This window comes from Erythrolamprus reginae, chromosome Z (assembly GCF_031021105.1).
Source record: "Erythrolamprus reginae isolate rEryReg1 chromosome Z, rEryReg1.hap1, whole genome shotgun sequence".
NCBI lineage: Eukaryota > Metazoa > Chordata > Lepidosauria > Squamata > Dipsadidae > Erythrolamprus > Erythrolamprus reginae.
This window is the reverse complement of record NC_091963.1, coordinates 302,347-325,477: the sequence shown is the minus strand read 5'-3', so window position 1 is coordinate 325,477 and position 23,131 is coordinate 302,347. Positions and strand designations below refer to the sequence as shown.

At 43.2% G+C, this 23,131-nt stretch overlaps 1 protein-coding gene across 1 annotated transcript; it reads left to right on the top strand.

Moving 5' to 3' along the window:
• The first annotated feature begins 3,614 nt into the window (after positions 1 to 3,614).
• LOC139175841 (endothelial zinc finger protein induced by tumor necrosis factor alpha-like) lies at positions 3,615 to 22,035 on the top strand. Its single transcript, XM_070767158.1, has 6 exons — positions 3,615 to 3,729; positions 10,530 to 10,707; positions 12,466 to 12,576; positions 12,768 to 12,878; positions 13,667 to 13,780; positions 17,514 to 22,035. The coding sequence occupies exons 3-6, from the start codon at positions 12,546 to 12,548 to the stop codon at positions 18,974 to 18,976; spliced, it is 1,719 nt and encodes a 572-aa protein (XP_070623259.1). The 5' UTR covers positions 3,615 to 3,729; positions 10,530 to 10,707; positions 12,466 to 12,545; the 3' UTR covers positions 18,977 to 22,035.
• The last annotated feature ends 1,096 nt before the right edge of the window (positions 22,036 to 23,131 follow it).

The following is a 23,131-nucleotide window of genomic DNA, read 5'->3' as shown; positions in this document are numbered from 1 at the left end:
TAGAGGATAGATAGATAGAAGATAGATAGAAATATAGATAGATTGCTAGAAACATAGATAGAGAGATAGATAGATAGATAGATAGATAGACAGACAGACAGACAGAAATATAGATAGATTGCTAGAAACATAGATAGATAGACAGACAGACAGACAGACAGAGAAGATAGATAGAGGATAGATAGACAGATAGATAAATAGAAGATAGATAGAAGATAGAAACATAGATAGAAATATAGATAGATTGCTAGAAACATAGATAGATAGATAGATAGATAGATAGATAGATAGATAGATAGATAGATAGACAGATAGACAGACAGATAGAAGATAGATAGATAGATAGATAGAAAGAAGATAGATAGATAGATAGATAGATCTACTGTATTAGATAGATACCGTGTTTCCCCGAAAATAAGACACCATCTTATATTAATTTTTGCTCCAAAAGTTGTGCTATGTCTTATTTTCGGGGGGGGGGGGGTGCCTTATATTTCTCAAATAAGACAAATTCACAGGCAGAAAAGCTGACACCCCCAAAGAAAGTGTACCGGTACACTGATTACGGTACGGTACCTGTCAGTATGGCACCCACACACACAAACGACGGCACTTATATGGTACAACAGTCAGTATACTCCCGCTATTGCAGCTTCCAGCCACCAGAGGAACTACAGTCTACACACTGTATTGGAGACTGTAATAGCGGTGAGACAGCAGCAGATTGTGTCTGCTGTACTGGACGGTACGAAGTGATGGAAGGGGCCAGCAGGGGACGCCACATTACGGTACCGCTATGAACAGCTTTGAATGGTACCGTATGTTTTTCCACCATAACGTATGTAAACTTGACTACACCTTATTTTCGGGGGGTGCCTTATATTAGCAAATTCTGCAAAACCTCTGACATGCCTTACTTTCGGGGTACGTCTTATTTTCGGGGAAACAGGGTATACTGTATTGGATAGAAATACAGACAGACAGTCAGACAGATATACTGTATTAGATAGAAACACAGATAGATATATAGATATATAGATAGACAGACAGACAGACATACTGTATTAGATAGAAACACAGATAGATAGATAGATAGATAGATAGATAGATAGATAGATAGATAGATAGATAGATATGAAGGAAAAATCCATTGTGTATAAAATAATTTAAGTTTTATTTTAAGAATACAGTATCAGTATTTGCTGTCTGTAGCTTCTGTCTTTAACAAGATAAGGATTTCCCGTTTTTCCTTATCGTGTGACTGTCATTTTGGGATCTGTTTTTAACAAGATAAATGTTTGCTGTTTACCCAATAAACCATATAAGGTACTATCCATCTCCAGGAGAAAGAAACAGGATGTAGACCATATTTAGGCAAGGAATTCTGTGTATCCCTGTGATAGGTTGAGGAATTCTATGTACCTTTGTGACTTGTAAAAACTATATAACCTGCTCTTTAGCTTCTGTACAAGTGTCTCTTCCCTTATGAAGAGTGCCCACTTTGCAAACCGTTTTTGGTATACCCAGAGAGAATAAACATTTCTGTTCTTTTTGTCCAAACGTCTCGTGTGAACTTTTTCATAAAATTTCAGCACACAGATAGACAGACAGACAGACAGACAGAAACACAGATAGATAGATAAATAGACAGACAGACAGACAGACAGACAGACAGACAGACATACTGTATTAGAAACACAGATAGATAGATAGACAGACAGACATATACTGTATTAGATAGAAACACAGATAGATAGATAGATAGATAGATAGATAGATAGATAGATAGATAGATAGATAGATAGATAGATGGACGGACGGACAGAGACAGACAGATATACTGTATTAGATAGAAACACAGATAGATAGATAGATGGATGGACGGACGGACAGAGACACAGATATACTGTATTAGATAGAAACACAGATAGATAGATAGATAGATAGATGGATGGACGGATGGACAGAGACACAGATATACTGTATTAGATAGAAACACAGGATAGACAGACAGACAGACAGACAGACAGACAGACAGACAGACTGTATTAGAAACACAGATTGATAGATGATTGATAGATGGATGGATGGACAGACACAGACACAGACAGAAGATGGATGGATGGATGGATAGATAGAAGATAGACAGACAGATAGACTGTATTAGATAGAAACACAGATAGATAGATCGGTAGATAGATAGATGATAGATTAAAGAGGTAGATAGATAGATCAATAGATTACTTATTATTGTTGTTTGTAAACATTTGTTATGGTTTGTCTTTTTTATGTGCTGGTCTTGTCTGTTGTTTCTATTAAATGTGAAAATCCAATATTTTTAAAAAATAATTCTGTGAGCCACCCCGAGTCTGCGGAGAGGGGCGGCATACAAATCTAATAAATAAATAAATAAAATATTCCTCAGTCCCAGCCCAGGTGGGTGGGTTTTAACTCCCAGAATGCCCAGCTGGAGCTGGTGGACTCCGACTCCCAGAATGCTCAGCTGGTGGATTCCCAACTCAATTTGACTTCGACTCCCAGAATCCCTCAGCCGGCATGGATGGACTACAACTCCCAGAATCCACATCTGGTTAAGAATGGGCTTTAATTCCCAGAATCCCCAGCTGATGGATTGAAACACATGACTTCAACTCCCAGAATCCCCTGAGGCAGCATGAGTGAACTTTGACCCTCCACCCCCAACTGAGGGAATTCAATTGGACCTCAACTCCCAGAATTCTCCGCGGCCCCCATCCTTTTAAAAGAGTCTATAATCCATAAATATCCCATGAAGCAGAAAGGGACAGAGCCAAGCTATACGGAGCAGCCATGAGATCACAGAGCCCATGGTTTCCCGCTCCGATGCCCGTGGATGGAGGCGAACCGCGGGGCCTATAATTCGAGGCCTAAAAAGCCTTCGCTTGGGCCTTCAAAGCGGCCGGACTCCAATTCCCAGAGAACCCCGCGAGGAAAAAGCTTTCCAGGGGCGGTCAGGGGAGAAAAAAGTCTCGGAAATTCTCGCGAGATTTCTCTCCGAGGCTACCGATTAACGGGCGACGGGCCTAAAGCCTTGTGAAAAAAACATCTACCCAGAGCGGCCGTCGCGATGACGGACAACTCGCTTTCCCGTCATGCCGCGCGTGGTGCCAGGGTGATTGGGATTAGAAAGAACTCGCTTTTCTGTCATGCAGTGTGAGGGTGCTGATTGTGGGGATGGTAAAATCCCTCTAGGACAGTGTTTCCCAACCTTGGCAACTTGAAGATATTTGGACTTCAACTCCCAGAATTCCCCAGCCAGTGAATGCTGGCTGGGGAATTCTGGGAGTTGAAGTCCAGATATCTTCACATTGCCAAGGTTGGGAAATACTGTACTGCTCTAGGACAAGACGTTGCGTCGCCGTTGCGTCATGTTGGCATTGCGTCACGCTCAAGGCCACGCCCACACCAAAAAACACAACCTATCGCGAGACATCGCTCTTAGGGAGCCGATACGTGCGCAGCACGCCACAAGTAGGCCCAGACCTCTTTCATCCGGGTCTTATTTTCTTTTAAGATAGCGCAGGCGCGGAGAAAGGGAAAGGTGCGGGTAAAGGGCGCGTGCGCGTGATGTCACTAGATACCGCGTCGGCTGATGACGCGGCAGGCGCGTCCGCCACGGGGCCCCGGACCGTCGCCTTCGGTTGCTATGGCGACCCCGCCCGCCGGGTCAAGGGGTCACGGCGCGGCCTGGTGAGAGGGGGGAGCCTGGGGTCGAGTAGAGGGGGCTCCTCGGCGGTGGGGGTCCCCACGTGGCGGGTGGGAGAGAGGTGGAAAGCCGGAGCCCGGGCGGCGACGGTTGGACGGGTGAGGGGTGCGTCGGGCTTAGTTGGCCTAGTCGGGCGGGGTGGGAGTAGGTGGGGGAGGGATGGAGGGGGAACTGGGGAGGCCTCTGGGCCTGCAGTGACGTCTCTGGGGGGGTCTGTCTGTCTTCTGGTGGGGAGGAGGGAGCATTGGCTGGGGTGGGGGAGGGGGAGGGGAGGGGGGAACGGGGTGAGTGGGGGAAGTGGGGGGTTGACCAGGGAGGTTTGGCAGGAGGGTGGGAGGAAAGGAGAGAGTGAAGGAGAAAGTGGAAAGGGAAGGAGAATGGGAATGGAAGAGAGGGAAGGGGAAAAGTGGAATGACAGAGGAAGGGAAGGAGAAAAGCAATGAAAGAGAGGGAAGGAGAAAAGGAAATCACAGAAGGGAAAGAGAAAAGGAATAAAAGAGGGAAGGAGAAAAAGAATGACAGGACGGGAAGGAGATAAGGAATGAAAGAGAGGGAAGGAGAAAAGGAATGAAAGAAAGAGAAAGAGAAAAGGAATGAAAGAGAGGGAAAGAGAAAAGCAATGAAAGAGGGAAGGAGAAAAAGAATGACAGAGGACGGGAAGGAGAAAAGGAATGAAAGTGAGGGAAAGAGAAAAGGAATAAAAGAGGGAAGGAGAAAAAGAATGACAGGACGGGAAGGAGATAAGGAATGAAAGAGAGGGAAGGAGAAAAGGAATGAAAGAAAAAGAAAGAGAAAAGGAATGAAAGAGGGAAAGAGAAAAGCAATGAAAGAGGGAAGGAGAAAAAGAATGACAGAGGACGGGAAGGAGAAAAGGAATGAAAGAGAGGGAAAGAGAAAAGGAATGACAGAGGAAGGGAAGGAGAAAAGGAATGAAAGTAAGAGAAAAGGAATGAAAGAGAGGGAAGGAGAAAAGGAATGAGAGAAAGAGAAAAGGAATGAAAGAGAGGGAAAGAGAAAAGCAATGAAAGAGGGAAGGAGAAAAAGAATGACAGAGGACGGGAAGGAGAAAAGGAATGAAAAAAGGGAAAGAGAAAAGGAATGACAGATGAAGGGAAGGAGAAAAGGAATGAAAGAAAGAGAAAGAGAAAAGGAATGAAAGAGAGGGAAAGAGAAAAACAATGAAAGAGGGAAGGAGAAAAAGAATGACAGAGGAAGGGAAGGAGAAAAGCAATGAAAGAAAGGGAAAGAGAAAAGGAATGAAAGAGGGAAAGAGAAAAGCAATGAAAGAGGGAAGGAGAAAAAGAATGACAGAGGACAGGAAGGAGATAAGGAATGAGAGAGGGAAGGAAAAAAGGAATGAAAGAGAGGGAAGGAGAAAGGGAATCACAGAGGAAGGAAGGGAGAAGAGGAATGAAAGAGGGAAGAAGAAAAGGAATGAAAGAGGGAAGGAGAAAAGGAATGAAAGAGGGAAGGAGAAAAGGAATGAAAGAAAGAAAGGGAAAGAGAAAAGGAATGAAAGAGAGGGAAGGAGAAAAGGAATGAAAGAGAGGGAAGGAGAAAAGGAATGAAAGAGAGGGAAGGAGAAAAGGGATGAAAGAAAGAAAGAAAAGGAATGAAAGAGAGGGAAAGAGAAAAGCAATGTAAGAGGGAAGGAGAAAAAGAATGACAGAGGACGGGAAGGAGAAAAGGAATGAAAGAGAGGGAAGGAGAAAGGGAATCACAGGAAAGAAGTGAGAAAAGGAATGAAAGAGGGAAGGAGAAAAGGAATGAAAGAGGGAAGGAGAAAAGGAATGAAAGAGGGAAGGAGAAAAGGAATGACAGATGAAGGGAAGGAGAAAAGGAATGACAGATGAAGGGAAGGAGAAAAGGAATGACAGAGGGAAGGAGAAAAGGAATGACAGAGGAAGGGAAGGAGAAAAGGAATGAAAGAGGGAAGGAGAACAGGAATGAAAGGGAGGGAGAAAAGGGATGAAAGAGGGAAGTAGAAAAGGAATGACAGAGGAAGGGAAGGAGAAAAGGAATGAAAGAGGGAAGGAGAAATGAAAGAGAGGGAGGGAGAACAGGAATGAAAGGGAGGGAGAAAAGGGATGAAAGAGGGAAGGAGAAAAGGAATGACAGAGGAAGGGAAGGAGAACAGGAGTGAAAGAGAGGGAAGGAGAAAGGGAATCGCAGAGGAAGGGAAGGAGAAAAGGAATGAAAGAGGAAGGGGAGGAGAAAAGCAATGAAAGAGAGGGAAAGAAAGGGAATGACAGGAAGGGAAGGAGAAAAGGAATGAAAGAGGGGAGAAAGGGAATGACAGAGGAAGGGATGAGAAGGGAAGGAGAAAAGGGGAATGAAGGTAGGAACAGAGGGAAGGAGAAAGGGGGAATGACAGAGAGAGGGAAGAGAAGGGAAGAGAGAAAGGATATAAGAGAGAACCTCAGAGAGAGAATGAGAAAAGAAGGAAGGAGAGCAAGTGAGAAAGCAGGAATGAAAGAGAAAAGAGAATGAGAGAGGATAGAAAAGAGTGGAAAGGAGAGAGAGGGGAAGAAGAGAAGATGAAAGGAAAAAAAGGGAAAGGAAAGGAAGAAGATAAAGGATGTAAAAGAGAGAATGAGAAAAGAAAGCGAATGAGAAATCAGGAATGAAAGAGAAAATTGAACGAGAAAGGAAGGAGGAAGAGAGTGGAATGGAGAGAAGGGAAGAAGAAAGGAGGAGAAAGGGGCAATGAAAGAAGGAAAAGAGAATGATAGAGGATGGAACAGAGAGAAAGAGAGAATGGAAGAAGTGAGAGAGGGAAGGAGAAATGGGGAATGGAAGAATGGGAAGAGAAGGGAAAAAGAAAGAATGTAAGAACGAGAGAATGAGAAAAGGAAGGAGAGCTAATGAGAAAGGAGGAATGAATGAAAGAAAAGAGAACAAGAGAAGATGAAACACAAAGAGAAAGAGAGTGGAAAGGGACAGAGAAGGGAAGAAGTGAGGGGGAATGAAAGAGAAAGAGAAGAGAAGAAGAGGGGATGTAAGAGAGAATGTGAAAAGAGAAAAATGAATGAGAAAGCAGAAATGAAAGAAAGAAAAGAGAACAAGAGAGGATGGAGTAGAGCGAGAGAATCGGAGAGAATGAGAAAAGTGAGAAAAAAGAAAGAATAAGGATGAAAGTTCAAGAAGGGGAGAGCAAGAAAGGATGAAAGATGGAATCAGAGCGAGGGAATACGAGCGAGAAAGGAAGGAGAGACAGAATGAAAGTGAAGAGAAGGAGAAAGAGAAGAGAGAATTGAGAAAGTGAGAGAGAGAGAAAGGAGGGAGAATGGAAGAGAAAGAAAGGACGAAAGAAGAAGGAGAATGAGAGCGAAAGGAAAAGCAAAAGAGCAAATGAGAAAGAAAGGATGAAAGAGAGAATGAGAGACAAAGCGAGAAAGAATAAAAGAAAGAATCAGAGGGAGAGAAGGAGTGACTGAAAGTGAAAAGGATGAGAGGATGGAAGAGAATGAGAAAGAAAGAAAGAATAAAAGGAAGGAAATAATGAGAGAAAAAGGATGAAAGAATGAAGGAGACAGAATGAGATGGAGATAAAAAGAGCGAATGAGAAAGAGGATGAAAAAATGAATGAGATAGAGAAGGAGAAGGATAGAATGAGAGAAAGAATCAAAGGGAGAGAAGGCGAAAGCATGAGACAGAAAGACGAGAATGAGAAAGACAAAAGAATCAGAGGGAGAACGAGACAGGCAAAAAGCGAAAAAGGGGGGGAGAGAGATTGGGAATAAAAGATAGAATCACTGGGAGAGAAGGCGAAAGCTAAGAGAGAGGCGAATGAGGAAGGGCAGGTGAGAAAGAAGAGAGAGAACGAGCCAATAAAAGACAGGTTAAGAGGGAAAGAAGGAGAAAGGTGAGGAGAAAAGGAAAGTGAACCCAAGAACAAGGGGACACAATCTGAGGTTAGTTGGGGGAAAGATCAAAAGCAACATGAGAAAATATTATTTTACTGAAAGAGTAGTAGATCCTTGGAACAAACTTCCAGCAGACGTGGTAGATAAATCCACAGTAACCGAATGTAAACATGCCTGGGATAAACATATATCCATCCTAAGATAAAACACAGGAAATAGTATAAGGGCAGACTAGATGGAGCATGAGGTCTTTTTCTGCCGTCAGACTTCTAGGATTCTAGGTTTCTATGATTGATAAAAAGAATGGGAAAGAACTAAAGAGAGAGGAAAGTAAGAAAGAAAGATAAGGAAAGGAGAAAGGGGAAAAGGAAAGAAAGAAGGGAAGGAAAGAAAAAGAAATGGAAGGGGAAGAAAGGAAAAAGGAAAGGAAGAAAGAGGAAGGAAGGAGAGAAGGAAGGAAGAAAGGAAAGAGAAAAGGAAGATAAAGAAGAAGGGAGGGAAAGATAGACAGAAAAGAAAGAAAGAAAGAAAGAAAGAAAGGAGAAAGGGAAAGAAGGGATGGGGAAAAGAAAAGAAAGGGAATGTAAGAAAGAAGGAAAGAAAGAAAGAAACATATAAGTCTGACGGCAGAAAAAGACCTCATGGTCCATCTATTCTGTCCTTATACTATTTCCTGTATTTTATCTTAGGATGGATATATGTTTATCCCAGGCATGTTTAAATTCAGTTACTGTGGATTTACCAACCACGTCTGCTGGAAGTTTGTTCCAAGCATCTACTACTCTTTCAGTAAAATAATATTTTCTCATGTTGCTTTTGATCTTTCCCCCAACTAACTTCAGATTGTGTCCCCTTGTTCTTGTGTTCACTTTCCTATTAAAAACACTTCCCTCCTGGACCTTATTTAACGTTTTAACATACTTAAATCTTCTGTCCTTCTGTCCTCCAGACTATGGTTAGGTTTAGGTTAGGTTTATTGGATTTATATGCCGCCCCTCTCCGCAAACTTGGGGCGGCTCACAACAATACAGATTGAGTTCATGAAGTCTTTCCTGATACGTTTTATGCTTAAGACCTTCCACCATTCTTGTAGCCCATCTTTGGACCCGTGCAATTTTGTCTATATCTTTTTGTAGATGAGATAGGTAGGTAGGTAGGTAGGTAGATAGGTAGATGATAGGTAGGTAGGTAGGTAGGCAGGCAGGCAGGCAGGCAGGCAGTCTTCAGAGAGGGGCAGCATACAAATCTAACAAACTATAAACTAGTTAGATAGGTAGATGATAGATAGATAGATAGATAGATAGATAGATAGATAGATAGATAGATAGATAGATAGATAGATATCATGATAGTAGATAGATGGATGGATAGGTCGATAATAACAATCCATCAACAATCCATAAACAGGGAGCTAGGGCAGAGTTCATGGGGTGGTGGTTAGAATGGCTCCCGTGGGGGGAAGAGGGGCTGGGAGGGTGGAGCTTATTGTTTATTCCCCTTGCCTTCTAGTGGCTCCATAGTTTAAAAAAAAGATATGCTTGTGGAGGAGGTGGTGGACTAGATCACTTCCCGCGTCCCTTCCAATTAGAAACATAGAAGTCTGACGGCAGAAAAAGACCCCATGGTCCATCTAGTCTGCCCTTATACTATTTCCTGTATTTTATCTTGGGATGGTTCTATGTTTATCCCAGGCATGTTTCAATTCAGTTACTGTGGATTTATCTACCACATCTGCTGAAAGTTTGTTCCAAGCATCTACTACTCTTTCAGTCAAATAATATTTTCTCTTGTTGCTTTTGATCTTTCCCGCAACTAACTTCAGATTGTGTCCCCTTGTTCTTGTGTTCACTTTCCTATTAAAAACACTTCCCTCCTGAACCTTATTTAACCCTTTGACACATTTAAATGTTTCGATCCTGTCCCCCCTTTTCCTTCTGTCCTCCAGACTCTACAGATTGAGTCCATGAAGTCTTTCCTGGTCAGTTTTATGCTTCAGACCTTCCACCATTCTTGTAGCCCGTCTTTGGTTGGCTTTTTAATTAATGAATACTGGAAGATTGCCATCGTCCATCTCCCCCACCTTCCTCTTTTAAAAAAAATAAAAAATAGATTTTTGGTCCCTGGTTTTTTTTTCTTTATTTCTCAATCATAGCATCTTTTCCAAAAAAAATGTAATGCAAGGATTTTCTGAAAAGAAAGAAAGAAAGAAAGGGAAGGTAAGAAAGAAAAGGAAAGGAAAAAGACAGGAAAGAAGCAGAGAGAAAGAAAGAAAAAGAAAGAAACGGAAGGAGGGAGGGAATGACAGAGACAGAAGAAAGAAAGAAAAAAGGATGGAAAGAAAGAAAATTAAAAAGAGAAAAAAGATAAAAGAAAGAAAAAGGCAAAAGAAAATAAGAAGAGAGGGACAGAGAAAGAAAGGAAAAGAAAGAAAGGAGGGGAATGACAAACAGAAAGAGACAGAAGAAAGAAAAAAGACAGAAAGGAAGGAAGGAATGAAAGGAGAAAAGAAAAAGGGAGGAAAAGAGGAAAGAAGCAGAGAGGGAGAAAGAAAGAAAAAGATAGAAAGAAAAAAGAAAGAAAAGGAACAAGGAAAGAAGCAGAGAGAGGGGGAGAAAAATAAAAATAAAAGGAAAAAGTGGGGAAAGAAGCAGAGAGAAAGAAAAAGAGAGGATAGAAGCAGAGAGAGGGAGAGAGAGAGAGAAAGAAAAAGAAAGAAAGAAAAGGAGAAAAGGAAAAAGAGAAAAGAAACAGAGAAAGGAAAAAAGACTAGATTTTCTTGGTTTCAACTTTTGGTCCGGGGAAAAAAATGTGAATAGAATAGATTCTATTCTATAATTATATAATATAATATAATTATAATATAACATAATATAATAATAAAAATATTATTTTTAAACATTCATGATCTTTTTACGCAGGGATTTTTGGAAAAGTCAACCAAAATAAACAGATCAAAAGCCCGACGAACGCACAAAACGAAATTATCGTTCCGCCCTGAGATGAAAAAAAACACTTGCTGTTTCTTGGAAAATTCTCTGCATGGCTGCAAAGTCTACGGACAGGGCAGCAGACAAATCTCATAAGTAAATTAGCCAGGTCAGTTGGAAGGGAGGGTTTTTTTCATTTAAATGCCAGCCTCACAAATTTTGTGTGTGGGTAATTATAATAATATTATTATTAATATTGTTATTCCTATTATTATTCCTATTCCTATTATCATTACTATTATTACTATTGTTATTACTATTGTTATTATTACTATTATTATTAATATTTCTATTACTATTACTATCATTACTATCATCATTACTATTACTATTATAATTGTTATTAGAATTATTATTAGTATCATTATTATTATCAGGGAGTTGTTTTTTAAATGCCAGACTCAAGTACTTGTTAGTTTGCGGGTGTGTGGTTGTGTGTAATTTATGATTATGATAAATTAAGATAAATTGGAAAGAGGAGAGGGGTTTGAGGCTGACCTCAATGACAGAATAGAAATGGGAATAAAAGAAGAATAGAATATAATAAAGAAGAATAGAATAGGGAAAAAAGAATAGAATCAAGAAGAATAGAATTAGAATAGAACAGAACGAAGGAAGGTAATGGAGAGGAATAAAATAGAATATTCTTTATTGGCCAAGTGTGATTGGACTACACCAGAAATTTATTTATGTACAGTGCACATGAAAAAAATACATTTGTCAAGCATCCCGAAGTGCAACACTTAACGATTAATCCGGGTTCAAATCAGCAATCCAATTATCTTCGGAAAAAGTCAATATAAATTGGAAGGATACCAGAAAAAAGAATACCAGTGATTAGTCGGAGGAGAATCGCCGATGGGAACAACGTGTGTGTGTGTGTGTGTGTGTATGTGTGTATATGTTTTCGTAGATTTTCACGGGTACAGGTATGACGGTCTTGGTATATTCAGGTTTCTTCCCGTGTAGGATTTGGAAATTTCTGGCGACGTTTCGACGAGGTCTCACTCGTCATCTTCAGGCTGGTGTTTCTGGCCTTGTTCTAGGGCGAACACTGCGAGACCTGAGCTCCCTTCCTTCTATAAATACTGGTGGCTGGGTGTGGTTTGATGGCTCAGCAATTGCCTGCTGTGTAGAAACTTCCTGCTGAGTCAGTGGGGTAACACCTGGGGTCGTTGATGTAGCTGAGGTATGCTGATTAGTTAATGGTTGTGGATTAGGGGTGATATCCTGAGTATTTGGAGCTTGCAGGCTACTTGGTTGTTTTGCAATGTGTGTTCTGAGTCTGGTTTCAGTTTCTATGGCTGGGATACGTTTGAGGGCTGGTTTCCAGATGTCTGGTAGCCGGAAGGTATCATCCCACTTGTCCATATTTTGGGGATGCTGGGGAGGGAGGGAGGGAGGGATAGAGATAGATAGATAGATAGATAGATAGATAGATAGATAGATAGATAGATATGGAGAGATAGTAAATATAGGTGATAGAGATAGGATTGGTAGGTAGGTAGGTAGGTAGGTAGGTAGAGACGATAAATAGATTGATTGATCTGATTGATAGATGATAGAGATGATTCATAGGGAGACAGACAGATAGATAGGATAGATACATTGATACATAGATGCTAGATAGAGAGAGATGATGGATAAGATAGGTAAGACATATTACATAGATAGATAGAGACATGATAGATTTGAGTGAATGATTGATTTTCCTGGTATGGGGTTCGATTAGACGCCCTCTAATTTCCCTCTGCAATTCAGTATCTGAAGAGGGATTTACTAGTTCCTAACTCCCGAACGCTTTGAGTAGAGGGATGTAATTCTGTGTTTGTGTGTTTGTGTTCTTTCCCCCCTCCCTTACCGGCAGGTAAACCCCGCTTGAGCTGCTCTTCCTCTTCCTCCCTGACGGAGCTCTGAAATCTTCCCGACATTCCCCTGGACCTTGTGATGGAGAACTACGAGCTGGTGACATCTCTCGGTAAGAGGATTGTGAGAAATGGGGTGTGGAGAATCAACGTCATACTTCCAGGCAATAGAAAGGCAAAGGATGGTGAGAAATGGGGTGTGGAGATTCAATGTTGTTGTACTTCCAGGCAGTGAAAAAGCAAAGAATCGTGGGAAATGGAGTATGGAGATTCAACGTTGTTATACTTTTTTTTTGTTCCCCAGGCTATCCGGTTCTCAAACCCGATCTCCTATCACGGATTGAGCGGGTCGGAGAGCCGTGCGTGGGCGAGCAGCTGGATTCCACCCGGGGGATCCCCACCGATCCCTGTCCAGGTAAGTCATGATCCCACAAACACACATACACACAACTCACCAGGCAACTGGGAGTTCTAGTCCCACCTTAATGTGAAACACTGAGTGACTTTGGACCAATCACCAGGATACTGGGAGTTCTAGTCCCACCTTAATGGAAAAGACGACTGGGTGGGCCAATGGAGACTGAGAGTCGTAGTCCCGCCTTAATGTGGAAGGCTGAGTGGCTTTGGGCCAATCACCAGGAGACAGGGAGTTCTAGTCCCATCTTAGATGTAAAAGACTGGGAGACTTTGGACCAATCAACAGGAGACAGGGAGTTCTAGTCCCACCTTAATGTGAATGACTGGGAGACTTTGGACCAATCAACAGGAGACAGGGAGTTCTAGTCCCACCTTAATGTAAATGACTGGGAGACTTTGGACCAATCAATAGGAGACAGGGAGTTCTAGTCCCACCTTAATGTGAATGACTGGGAGACTTTGGACCAATCAACAGGAGACAGGGAGTTCTAGTCCCACCTTAATGTGAATGACTGGGAGACTTTGGACCAATCACAAGACGACTAGGAGTTCAGGTCCCATCTTAGCTGTGAAAGACTACTGGGTGGGCCAATCAACAGGAGTCTGGGAGTTCTAGTCCCATCTTAAATATGAAAGACTGACAGCGTACAGGCAAAGAATCGTGGGTAATAGGGTGTGGAGATTCAACAATGTTATACTTCCAGGCAGTATAAGGGCAAAGGATTGTGGGAAATGGGGGTGGAGAATCAATGTGTTGTGTTGTGATCTTTTATCCCGCCCGGCCAGGTTACCGTTTCTTCAAGCCCGAGAGCCTGTCGTGGATTGAACGGTGGGAGGAACTCGGGGTCACTGACCGTCAGAAGTTGGAGGAAGGCAAACTCTGCGCAGGCGCCTGTCAAGGTAGGCCCTCGGAATAATAATAATGATAATAAAATGATAAGGATAAGGATAAGGATAAAGAAGGGATAATGATGATAATAATGTTGATAATAGATAATGATAATAAGGAAAGGATATTATTATTACTATCATTATTTATTAGATTTGTGTGCTGCCCTTCTCTGAAGACATATTGATGTTCTGGGTCCTATTCTTTTTAATATATTTGTGAGTGACATAGGGAAAGGTTTGGTAGGGAAGCTTTGCCTATTTGCCGATGACTCTAAAGTGTGCAATAGGGTTGATATTCCTGGAGGCGTCTGTAATATGGTAAATGATTTAGCTTTACTAGATAAATGGTCTAAGCAATGGAAACTGCAGTTTAATGTTTCCAAATGTAAAATAATGCACTTGGGGAAAAGGAATCCTCAATCTGACTATTGTATTGGCAGTTCTGTGTTGGCAAATACTTCAAAAGAAAAGGATTTAGGGGTAGTGATTTCTGACAGTCTCAAAATGGGTGAACAGTGCAGTCAGGCGGTAGGGAAAGCAAGTAGGATGCTTGGCTGCATAGCTAGAGGTATAACAAGCAGGAAGAGGGAGATTATGATCCCACTATATAGAATGCTGGTGAGACCACATTTGGAATACTGTGTTCAGTTCTGGAGACCTCACCTACAAAAAGATATTGACGAAATTGAACGGGTCCAAAGACGGGCTACAAGAATGGTGGAAGGTCTGAAGCATAAAACGTATCAGGAAAGACTCCATGAACTCAATCTGTATAGTCTGGAGGACAGAAGGGAAAGGGGGGACATGATCGAAACATTTAAATATGTTAAAGGGTTAAATAAGGTCCAGGAGGGAAGTGTTTTTAATAGGAAAGTGAACACAAGAACAAGGGGACACAATCTGAGGTTAGTTGGGGGAAAGATCAAAAGCAACATGAGAAAATATTATTTTACTGAAAGAGTAGTAGATCCTTGGAACAAACTTCCAGCAGATGTGGTAGATAAATCCACAGTAACTGAATTTAAACATGCCTGGGATAAACATATATCCATCTTAAGATAAAATACAGAAAATAGTATAAGGGCAGACTAGATGGACCATGAGGTCTTTTTCTGCCGTCAGACTTCTATGTTTCTATGTTTCTATAACAATGTTGATAATAATGATGATAATGATAATAAGGAAAGGATAATGACAATAATAATTATGATAATAATGTTGATAATGATAATTATGGTAATGATCATAAGGATAAGGAAAGGATAATGAGGATAATGATAATGATAAGGAAAGGATAATGATAATAATAATTGTTGTTATTGTTATTATTATTATTATTATTATTATTATTATTATTATTACTATTATTATTTATTAGATTTGTGTGCTGCCCTTCTCCGAAGACATATTGATGATAACAATGTTGATAATAATAATGATGATGATGATGATAATAAGGAAAGGATAATGACAATAATAATTATGATAATAATGTTGATGATAATAATTATAATAATTATGATAATGATCATAAGGATAAGGAAAGGATAATGAGGATAATAATGATATTGATAATGATGATGACAATGACGATAATGACAATAATAATGATAATAAGGATAAGGAAAAGATAATGATAATATGATTATAATGATTATAATGATAATGACAATGATGATAATGATAATAAGGATAAGTAAAGGATAATGATAATAATGATGACAATGATAATTACGATAATAATGACAATAATAAGGAAAAGATAATGATAATAATGATGATGATAATGTGGATGATGATAATAGTGATAATGATAATAAGGTAAGTATAAGGAAAGTATAAGGATGATAATAATGTTGATAATGATGATAATAATGATGATAATAATGATAATAAGCATATGGAAAGGTTGATAATAATGTTGATAGTGGTGATAATGAAGATAATAATCACGATAAGGATAATAATAATAATAATAATAATAATAATAATAGGATAAGGATAATAATGATGATAATAATGTTGATGATGATGATATAGAATATAAAATACTAAACAAGAAAAATATATCTTTTTTTCATTTGATCTATTTGCTTCTTGCAGTTAATTATTATTTTATCTATATTTTTCCAAGTGATCAAATTCTTCCAATCTCCGCATAATGGATTTTTCATACATCAAAACCAACTCATATACAGTGATACCTCGTCTTAATAACCCCTCGTCATATGAACTTTTAGAGATACCAACCCAGGGTTTAAGATTTGTTTGCCTCGTCTTAAGAAGCATTTTCCCCTTACGGACCTGAGCCCGGATTCCTGCGCTCTCTTACTGCCACAGGGATTTCCCCTTTGCTTGCCGCCCCCGCTGGAATTCCCTGCCTCCGGGCTGCCAACACCCCTTTGCTTGCTGCAGCAGTCCAGAGGCAGGGAATCCCAGCCATGGCAAGGACCAGCGCTTCAGCCTCAGACAAGGCTCCCTGGTTTCACTCCATGCCTGGCACCCGCTTCGCCCGGGGGAGATCCCTTCAGGGCTCCCTTGTGGTCATAAAGAAGAGGATTTCTCAGTCCATTTTCTCCTTTGTGGCCACGATCTCTTGCGTGCTCCTTTCATCCCACCCCTAAAAAACCGGCTGTGCGGCTGCCGCCTCCTCCTCCCTCCCTCCCATTTTGGCTGGGATCGAGTTCTTAGCCCCTTGTTGGGATGTTCCTCCGTCTGGCTCTCTTTATTTTAAAAGAAAAACCCGGGAGAGACAAGCCACCGCCTGGATCTGCAACGCTGAGCAGGCGAGGCTCTAAGATCCCCCACAACTAGCTTCCAAAGGATCTCTTTTGCGGGACACCCCTTCCTCTCCCGTCCACTCCTTAGCCAACCCGGTCCCGCTTTCTTTCCAAGGCCAGATTAAGGGAACTGGGCGGGAAGGCCAAGGTGGGCGGGGGGGGGGGGGGGAAAGAAGCCGGGTGGATGTGTTGGGGAAACGGGAAAGCAAGGCCGTTTCGACCCGGGATAGTGGTGGTACCACAAAGGTGCAAAAAAAGAGGAAGCCCCTCAATCGCTTGGCTTCCCTCAGTAAACGCACCCCGCACACTCCCTTCCGCCCTTCTTTTCCCTACTCCTCTGAGGAAGTCCTGCCAAAACCACTTGCAACAACAATTGAGCCTTCAAAGGAAGCGAGAGTGGGCTCGGCGTTGTGTGTGTGTGTGAACCCTCTATGGCAGAATATCTCTGGGACCGGTTAGGTTGAGTGTCTATGCGACGTTTCGGTGAAATCACATTCACCATCATCAGGCTCAAGTTCATTTATTTATATATATTTACAGCAGCACGAAGCTTACAACTTCAGCCTGATGATGGTGAATGTGATTTCACCGAAACGTTGCATAGACACTCAAAATATTACACGAAGCAAAAACCCGAACTCAGAACAATCTACATACATATACCCGTGAAAATCTACGAAAACAAATATATATATATATAGTATATTATATCATAATATAACAATATTATATATTATAACATTAATATATATTATATTATAATAACAATATAATATATAATAACAATATATAACATTTATTACAATGTAACTATTGTATATTATATTAATAATATATATCACATTATAATATATATTATTAGTAATAATAATATGTATATTACAAATAATAAATATTGCGCTAATTCGTTTCATTCTTTTTTCCGTCTCTTCCCCCTTCTGTCTTGTTTTCATCCGTCACAGCCGCCGGGCGTGGCAAAGCCATCAAGGAGGAAGAAGGTGGGCCCAAAGGATTCGCCGCCAGCTTGGAACGCTACCCACTCTTTCCGGAAAGTTCCCGGGCGGGCCTCTTCCTCGCCCCGAATCCTGGTCAGCTGCGGGTGCAACCGCGAGTCAAGAAGGAAGAAGCGGCATCCTGCGAGCCCGGTTTGGGTGGTCCCGGGCGCCCCGCACAAGGTTTGGGCACAGGCCCGTTCGCCTGTGCTGTCTGCGGCAAGTGCTTCCGTCAAAAACAGGGCCTCATCACTCACGGACGCATCCATACTGGGGAGAAACCCTACCCGTGTTCAGAGTGCGGGAAGCGCTTCCGGCAACGCCCAAATCTGCTAACGCACCAGCGCGTACACACCGGCGAACGCCCGTTCCCGTGCTTGCGCTGCGGGAAGCGCTTCAGCCAGAAGGCCAACCTGGCGGCGCACCAGCGCACCCATGCTGTGCAGGAGGGCCTCATCGCACCTGAGCCAAAGACGCCGGTGCCGCGAGGGAGCCGCACGACCGAGAAACCATTCCCCTGCGGCGTCTGTGGCAAAAGCTTCAGCCAGCGCCCAAATTTGATCACCCACCAACGGATCCACACGGGGGAGAAACCGTTCCCCTGCTCGGAATGCGGCAAACGGTTCAACCAACGCGCGAACCTAATCACCCATCGGCGCATCCATTCTGGTGAACGCCCATTTCCTTGCGCCACCTGCGGGCGCCGCTTCAGCCAGAAGGGAAACCTGGCCGCCCACCAGCGCACACACTCCCAGCAACGCCCGCACGCCTGCGCTTGTTGCCCGAAACGGTTCAAGGGAGAATCGGCACTCCGAGCTCACCAGCGGACCCATCGGCAAGTGCTGGGCACCGATCCTCTCACTAATACCCTCCTCGCCGCGCCAGCACTGCAACAAACCACCCCAGGGGATCTTGTTTCTGCCGCCGCAGTGCCCGTCCTTCGACCAGATCTTCCCGCCGAGAACTCGTCCGGCATTCACCGACAACAAGGGCAGAATCTCCCTGCTGAATCGCCCGTCTCAGATCCAGGACCAAAGCTGAGCGCCCCGCCGCCGCCCCCCGTTCTCGACCCCCACTCAGAGATGCTGCATTGTCAACGCCGGCTGGCTTTGCCGCTGCTTCCTGGCACCAGCGCCCACGCGGGTGCACCCCTGGGCCAAGCCCCGCCCAAGCCCAAGGGGGTCTCGCCCGTCCCGCGGCCTGAAACGTCCAACGAGATGCTACACTGCCTCTGCCACGCCGGTAGGGCCTCCTTGGTTATTCCACACCCGCCGCATCTCGGTCAGCTCCAACCAGGGAACCGAGACGCCGCCGGGCGCGCCTGGCTGGGCCTCCCCTGCCCGACACGTGCTCTCCAGCTCCCGCAGGGCGGACCAACGCACCCCGCCGGCCCGAATCCCAGACTATGTTCGATTCCCGATTCGTTGCGGTAACTCGCGGGTGCCGATTTTTGCCAGGGCAAATCTCCTTCGGCGACGTGCCCTGACCTGTGGGGTTTTATGCATGTATCCTAAACCGGGACGCCCCCCCCTATCTGCCCCCCTCTTCCTCTAAGGACATGCACCAACTAACCTGCCACCCCGAAAGCTTCCCACGCCAGCAGGACCAAAAACTACCGTATTACCGCTGAGCCGCCCAACGGCTCAAATTTCCCCGATTTTCCCCTCATCTAGTCCCAAAGGATGGAACCAATCCAAACAGGAAGTGCAGGCGGAAGGGCGTGCGTGTACCCTGCCCCGAAACCAGACTGAATGCGATGCCGGACAGTTGCCTGGTATACTGGATTACTTTGCTTGACTCACCCCACCATAGTCAGAGGGAATGCTGTGTTATCCTTGCTTTTCAACAAGAATTCCCGAAAACTAGTGGCTTTACTACGGAAAGGGGAGGGGAGTCAAAAAAATAGAAAACGACTCATTGTGGAAAATTTACAGTCAGCTTTGCCGCCCAAACTTTTGCTGATGAGACTTTGTGGCTGAACTGAACGAGCCAACGGTCGCGTTCCCCCGTATTTATCCCATCGCGGCGATGTAGAATTTGGAATTTTGGGGAGGTGCGTGGGTGGGGATTTGGCCCCCTCTCACAAAGGACGATAGACTCAACTCCGAGAGTTAATGAGCCCCTCTCCATGGTCAGGAAAAAACGTGTTTCCCGTTCCTGGTGATTTCTTTCTTGGCCGCTATTTGGAACGGTAATGTTGTCTTAGGGGGGCAGGCAAGGCGGAAGGGACCTCCCCAGTCTGAATACAACAGTCAGACGCAGGGAGCTGACACCAAAGAGGTTGGATTTTGGTGGGACAGAAAGTCGGGCGGAGTCCTTGCGCACGAGCAGGGGGGCATAACGAACCAGAAGCACTTTAGAACAAGTCGGCGCCCCCCCCTCCTTGTGCGACGCCCACGAGGTTTGGACTTATTTTTAGGGGGGACTTGCCGGATGGGAGGAAGCGGGATTTCCCTATGGAGAGAGGCGATTGGGGGGTCTGTGCCTTAAGGTGGGAAGATGGCATGGATTTTAACGGGGAGAGAGAAGGGGGCAATGGGCTGAGGTCTTGACACCGATGGACCGGGGTCAAGCAGAGTGCGTGACAGGAAGAGGGGGAGGCACTTCGCTCATTCGTAGAGTTGCATGGGGCAACGTGGAGCAGGACAGCTTCGTCCACAGCAGGGTGGGATGGGGTCGATCGGCGCGGGGGGTGCATTCATAAAGTGGAGTCCCATCGGCTTTGGCATCCATCTTTGGGGACTCTTTCCCGGTACGTTTTGAGGGCTGCGTTCTTTCAACTTGAATCCTCGCTTGGCAATGCCCCCCCCCAAGATAAAAACCTGGTGTTTTGTTGTGTCGCCGCGATCGAAAAATTGTGTTCCCGATGTGTGGTGGGCATTTTCCTGCTGGCCAGACTCGGTGATGGCCCGGAGTACGGAATCCCTACCCTTCCAGTTTCTGGGTGGTACTCTAAAATCCCACTTTTGTGTTTTCATTTTCTCGGTGAGTCGGGCGACTGGCAATGTTGGGGAGCAATCGTCCAGGTTCCGGATCCTGGTCTGTGTACTGACAGCAGTTCAGAACTTACCAGGAACTGGTCTGTGGAGGCCACGCCCTGTCCGCATACGCGTGGGATTTGGGCGGTGCGTAAAATCGCGTTTCCTCCGGACCGTGGGGGAAAAAGTCCTACATGGAATTGGTCCACGGTATTCAAATCTCGGTGGGCCATTACGGTAGAGAAAACAGTTTGCCCCCTCCCCTTTATTCCTTGTGGTGCTAGGAGGGCCCCCCTCCCGCTTTGTCCGGGTGAGAGAACGGCTTTGTATCCCCTTTCGGCTTCATTTTTTGGGTCAGGCATGGTCGGGTACTGGTAACGACGGCAGAATCTTTGCTGAAGCAGGTCAGCTTCTCCTTCCCAAAGTCTTTTGGGCAATCGAGATTGAGAGGGATGATCCGAGAGGGATGAGAGGATCGAGAGGGACCCTCTCATCCCTCTCAATCCTTGATCGATTGGAGGGGAGAGGTCAGAGGTCAGCTCGTCAGGCGGAAATCCTTTAATTGATCCGAGAGGGACAATCCATGATCGAGAGGGACGATATGAGAGGGATGATCCTTTAGTCGATCCCAGAGAGACCATCCAAGATTGAGAGGGACCATCCAAGATTGAGAGGGTCGATTCGAGAGGGATGATCCTTTGTTCGATTTGAGATGGACCCTCTTGTCTCTCTCGATGCTCGATCAATTGGAGTGGGAGAGGTCAGAGGTCAGCCCGTCAGGCGGAAATTCTTTAATTGATCCAAGAGGTATGATCCAAGATCAAGATCGAGAGGGAAGATCTGAGAGAATTGAGAGGGACCCTCTCGATCCTTGATCAATTGGGGGTCAGAGGTCAGCCCATCAGGCAAAAATCTCCTGGGATCAGCCTGGATGGACAAAGGGATCGACTGACATCTTTGCTTGTGCCCTGAGCATGGAGGGGTTGTCATTTTCTGTTGTCTGCGCCCTCTCCTCTCTCCTCCCAGCATCTGTGCATGGCGGTTACCCCCTCTTCACCACATCGGCTTCGGAGAAATCCACGACGCCGACATCGTTCCTTCCCGCCGGATTCACCTCGGCACGTCGAGGTTGCTTGTCGCTCATGACCCAGCGTGAGAAAATTGAGGACGTGGGGGGAGGGATCTTTCTTCCTTCCTTCTCTCCCCACCGAAATGCCCCTTCCCCTCCCTGCAACTTCGGCCTAAATATAATTTTTAAAAAAATATTTTTCACCGACGTTAAAAGATGGCGGCCAAGGCCCCAAAATTGGACACAAGAGACTTGTCATCCTGCCACGCCCATGCTTGTCTCCCCCTCCGAAAGAGACCATGTCGTGCCCCCCCGAACCCAGACGGGACCCCGAAGAGGCCCCTGTTCCTGATGTATTATTATTATTATCATCATCATAATTACGATGACGTCTTATTATTTTCTGAGCTCTGTTTTCTTTGCAATAAAGGCTTTCTTACGGTTGTGTGGGGCATGTTTATTTTATTTATTTTAGTTATATGATTTCTTTTATTTTTTTGATTTATGTTACTTATTTTATTTATTTTACTGATTTTATTGTATTTATTTGAGTTATTTTATTTATTTCATTTATTTGACTTATTTGACATATTTATTTCATTTATTTCATTTGTTTTATTTGACTTACTTTATTTATTTGAATTATTTATTTATTTTGTTCATATTGCTTATTTTAATTATTTATTTTATATATTTTACTTTTTTTATTTTATTTCACTTACCGTATTTTATTTATTTGACTTATTTTATTTACTTGACTTATTTATTTCATTTATTTTACTTGACTTATTTACCCATTTTATTTTATTTCTTTTATTTAACTTACTTATTTTATTTATTTGACTTATTTATTTTACCCATTTTATTTTATTTATCTTACTTATTTTATTTATTTTATTTATTTGACTTATTTTTTGACTGATTTTATTTATTTTACTTTTATTTATTTATCTACGTATTTTTAATTTTTAAAAAGAAAATATAATCTTTATTGGAGATAAATAGGGGAGTGGATCCATAAAACAAAAGGGAAAAAATAAAAGAATTGAAAGAAGGAGAAAGAAACGAAGAAGTGAATTCATATCTATAAATTTATCAGACCTGTCGACCCAATTACAGCATTTCAGCTCTTTACGATCCGTGGAAATGAAAATTTTGAGGTTTAATTTTTGATTGTGTGGAATTTGTTCATCCTTTTTATCGATTTGTAGTGTTTTATGGGTTTGTGGGATAGTTGTTTGGGTGAAGGTTAAGAAGTCATGATGGAGTTGTATTTAATTTTATTTCATGCAACTTCAATGCTCTATCCATCTACCCTATTCTCTTTATTAACTATCGCTCCTTTCTATCCTCATCTATCTATATCATCTATCTTAGTATCTATATAAATCTAAATAATAAATATCTATTCTATTTTCTACCATCTATCTTCATCTATCCTATTCTCTCATCTATCATCTATGTATCTATCTGCAGTATCTACCCATCTATCTCATTATCTATCTATCTATACCTACCTACCTACTTACCATCTCTTATCA

Bases quoted from the DNA above. Each gene is read 5' to 3' on its own strand.
- LOC139175841 (XM_070767158.1), top strand. From the start codon at position 12,546: ATGGAGAACTACGAGCTGGTGACATCTCTCG. The intron at 12,577-12,767 runs GTAAGAGGATTG...TTTGTTCCCCAG, and splicing joins CGAGCTGGTGACATCTCTCG to GCTATCCGGTTCTCAAACCC. The intron at 13,781-17,513 runs GTAGGCCCTCGG...CATCCGTCACAG, and splicing joins CTGCGCAGGCGCCTGTCAAG to CCGCCGGGCGTGGCAAAGCC.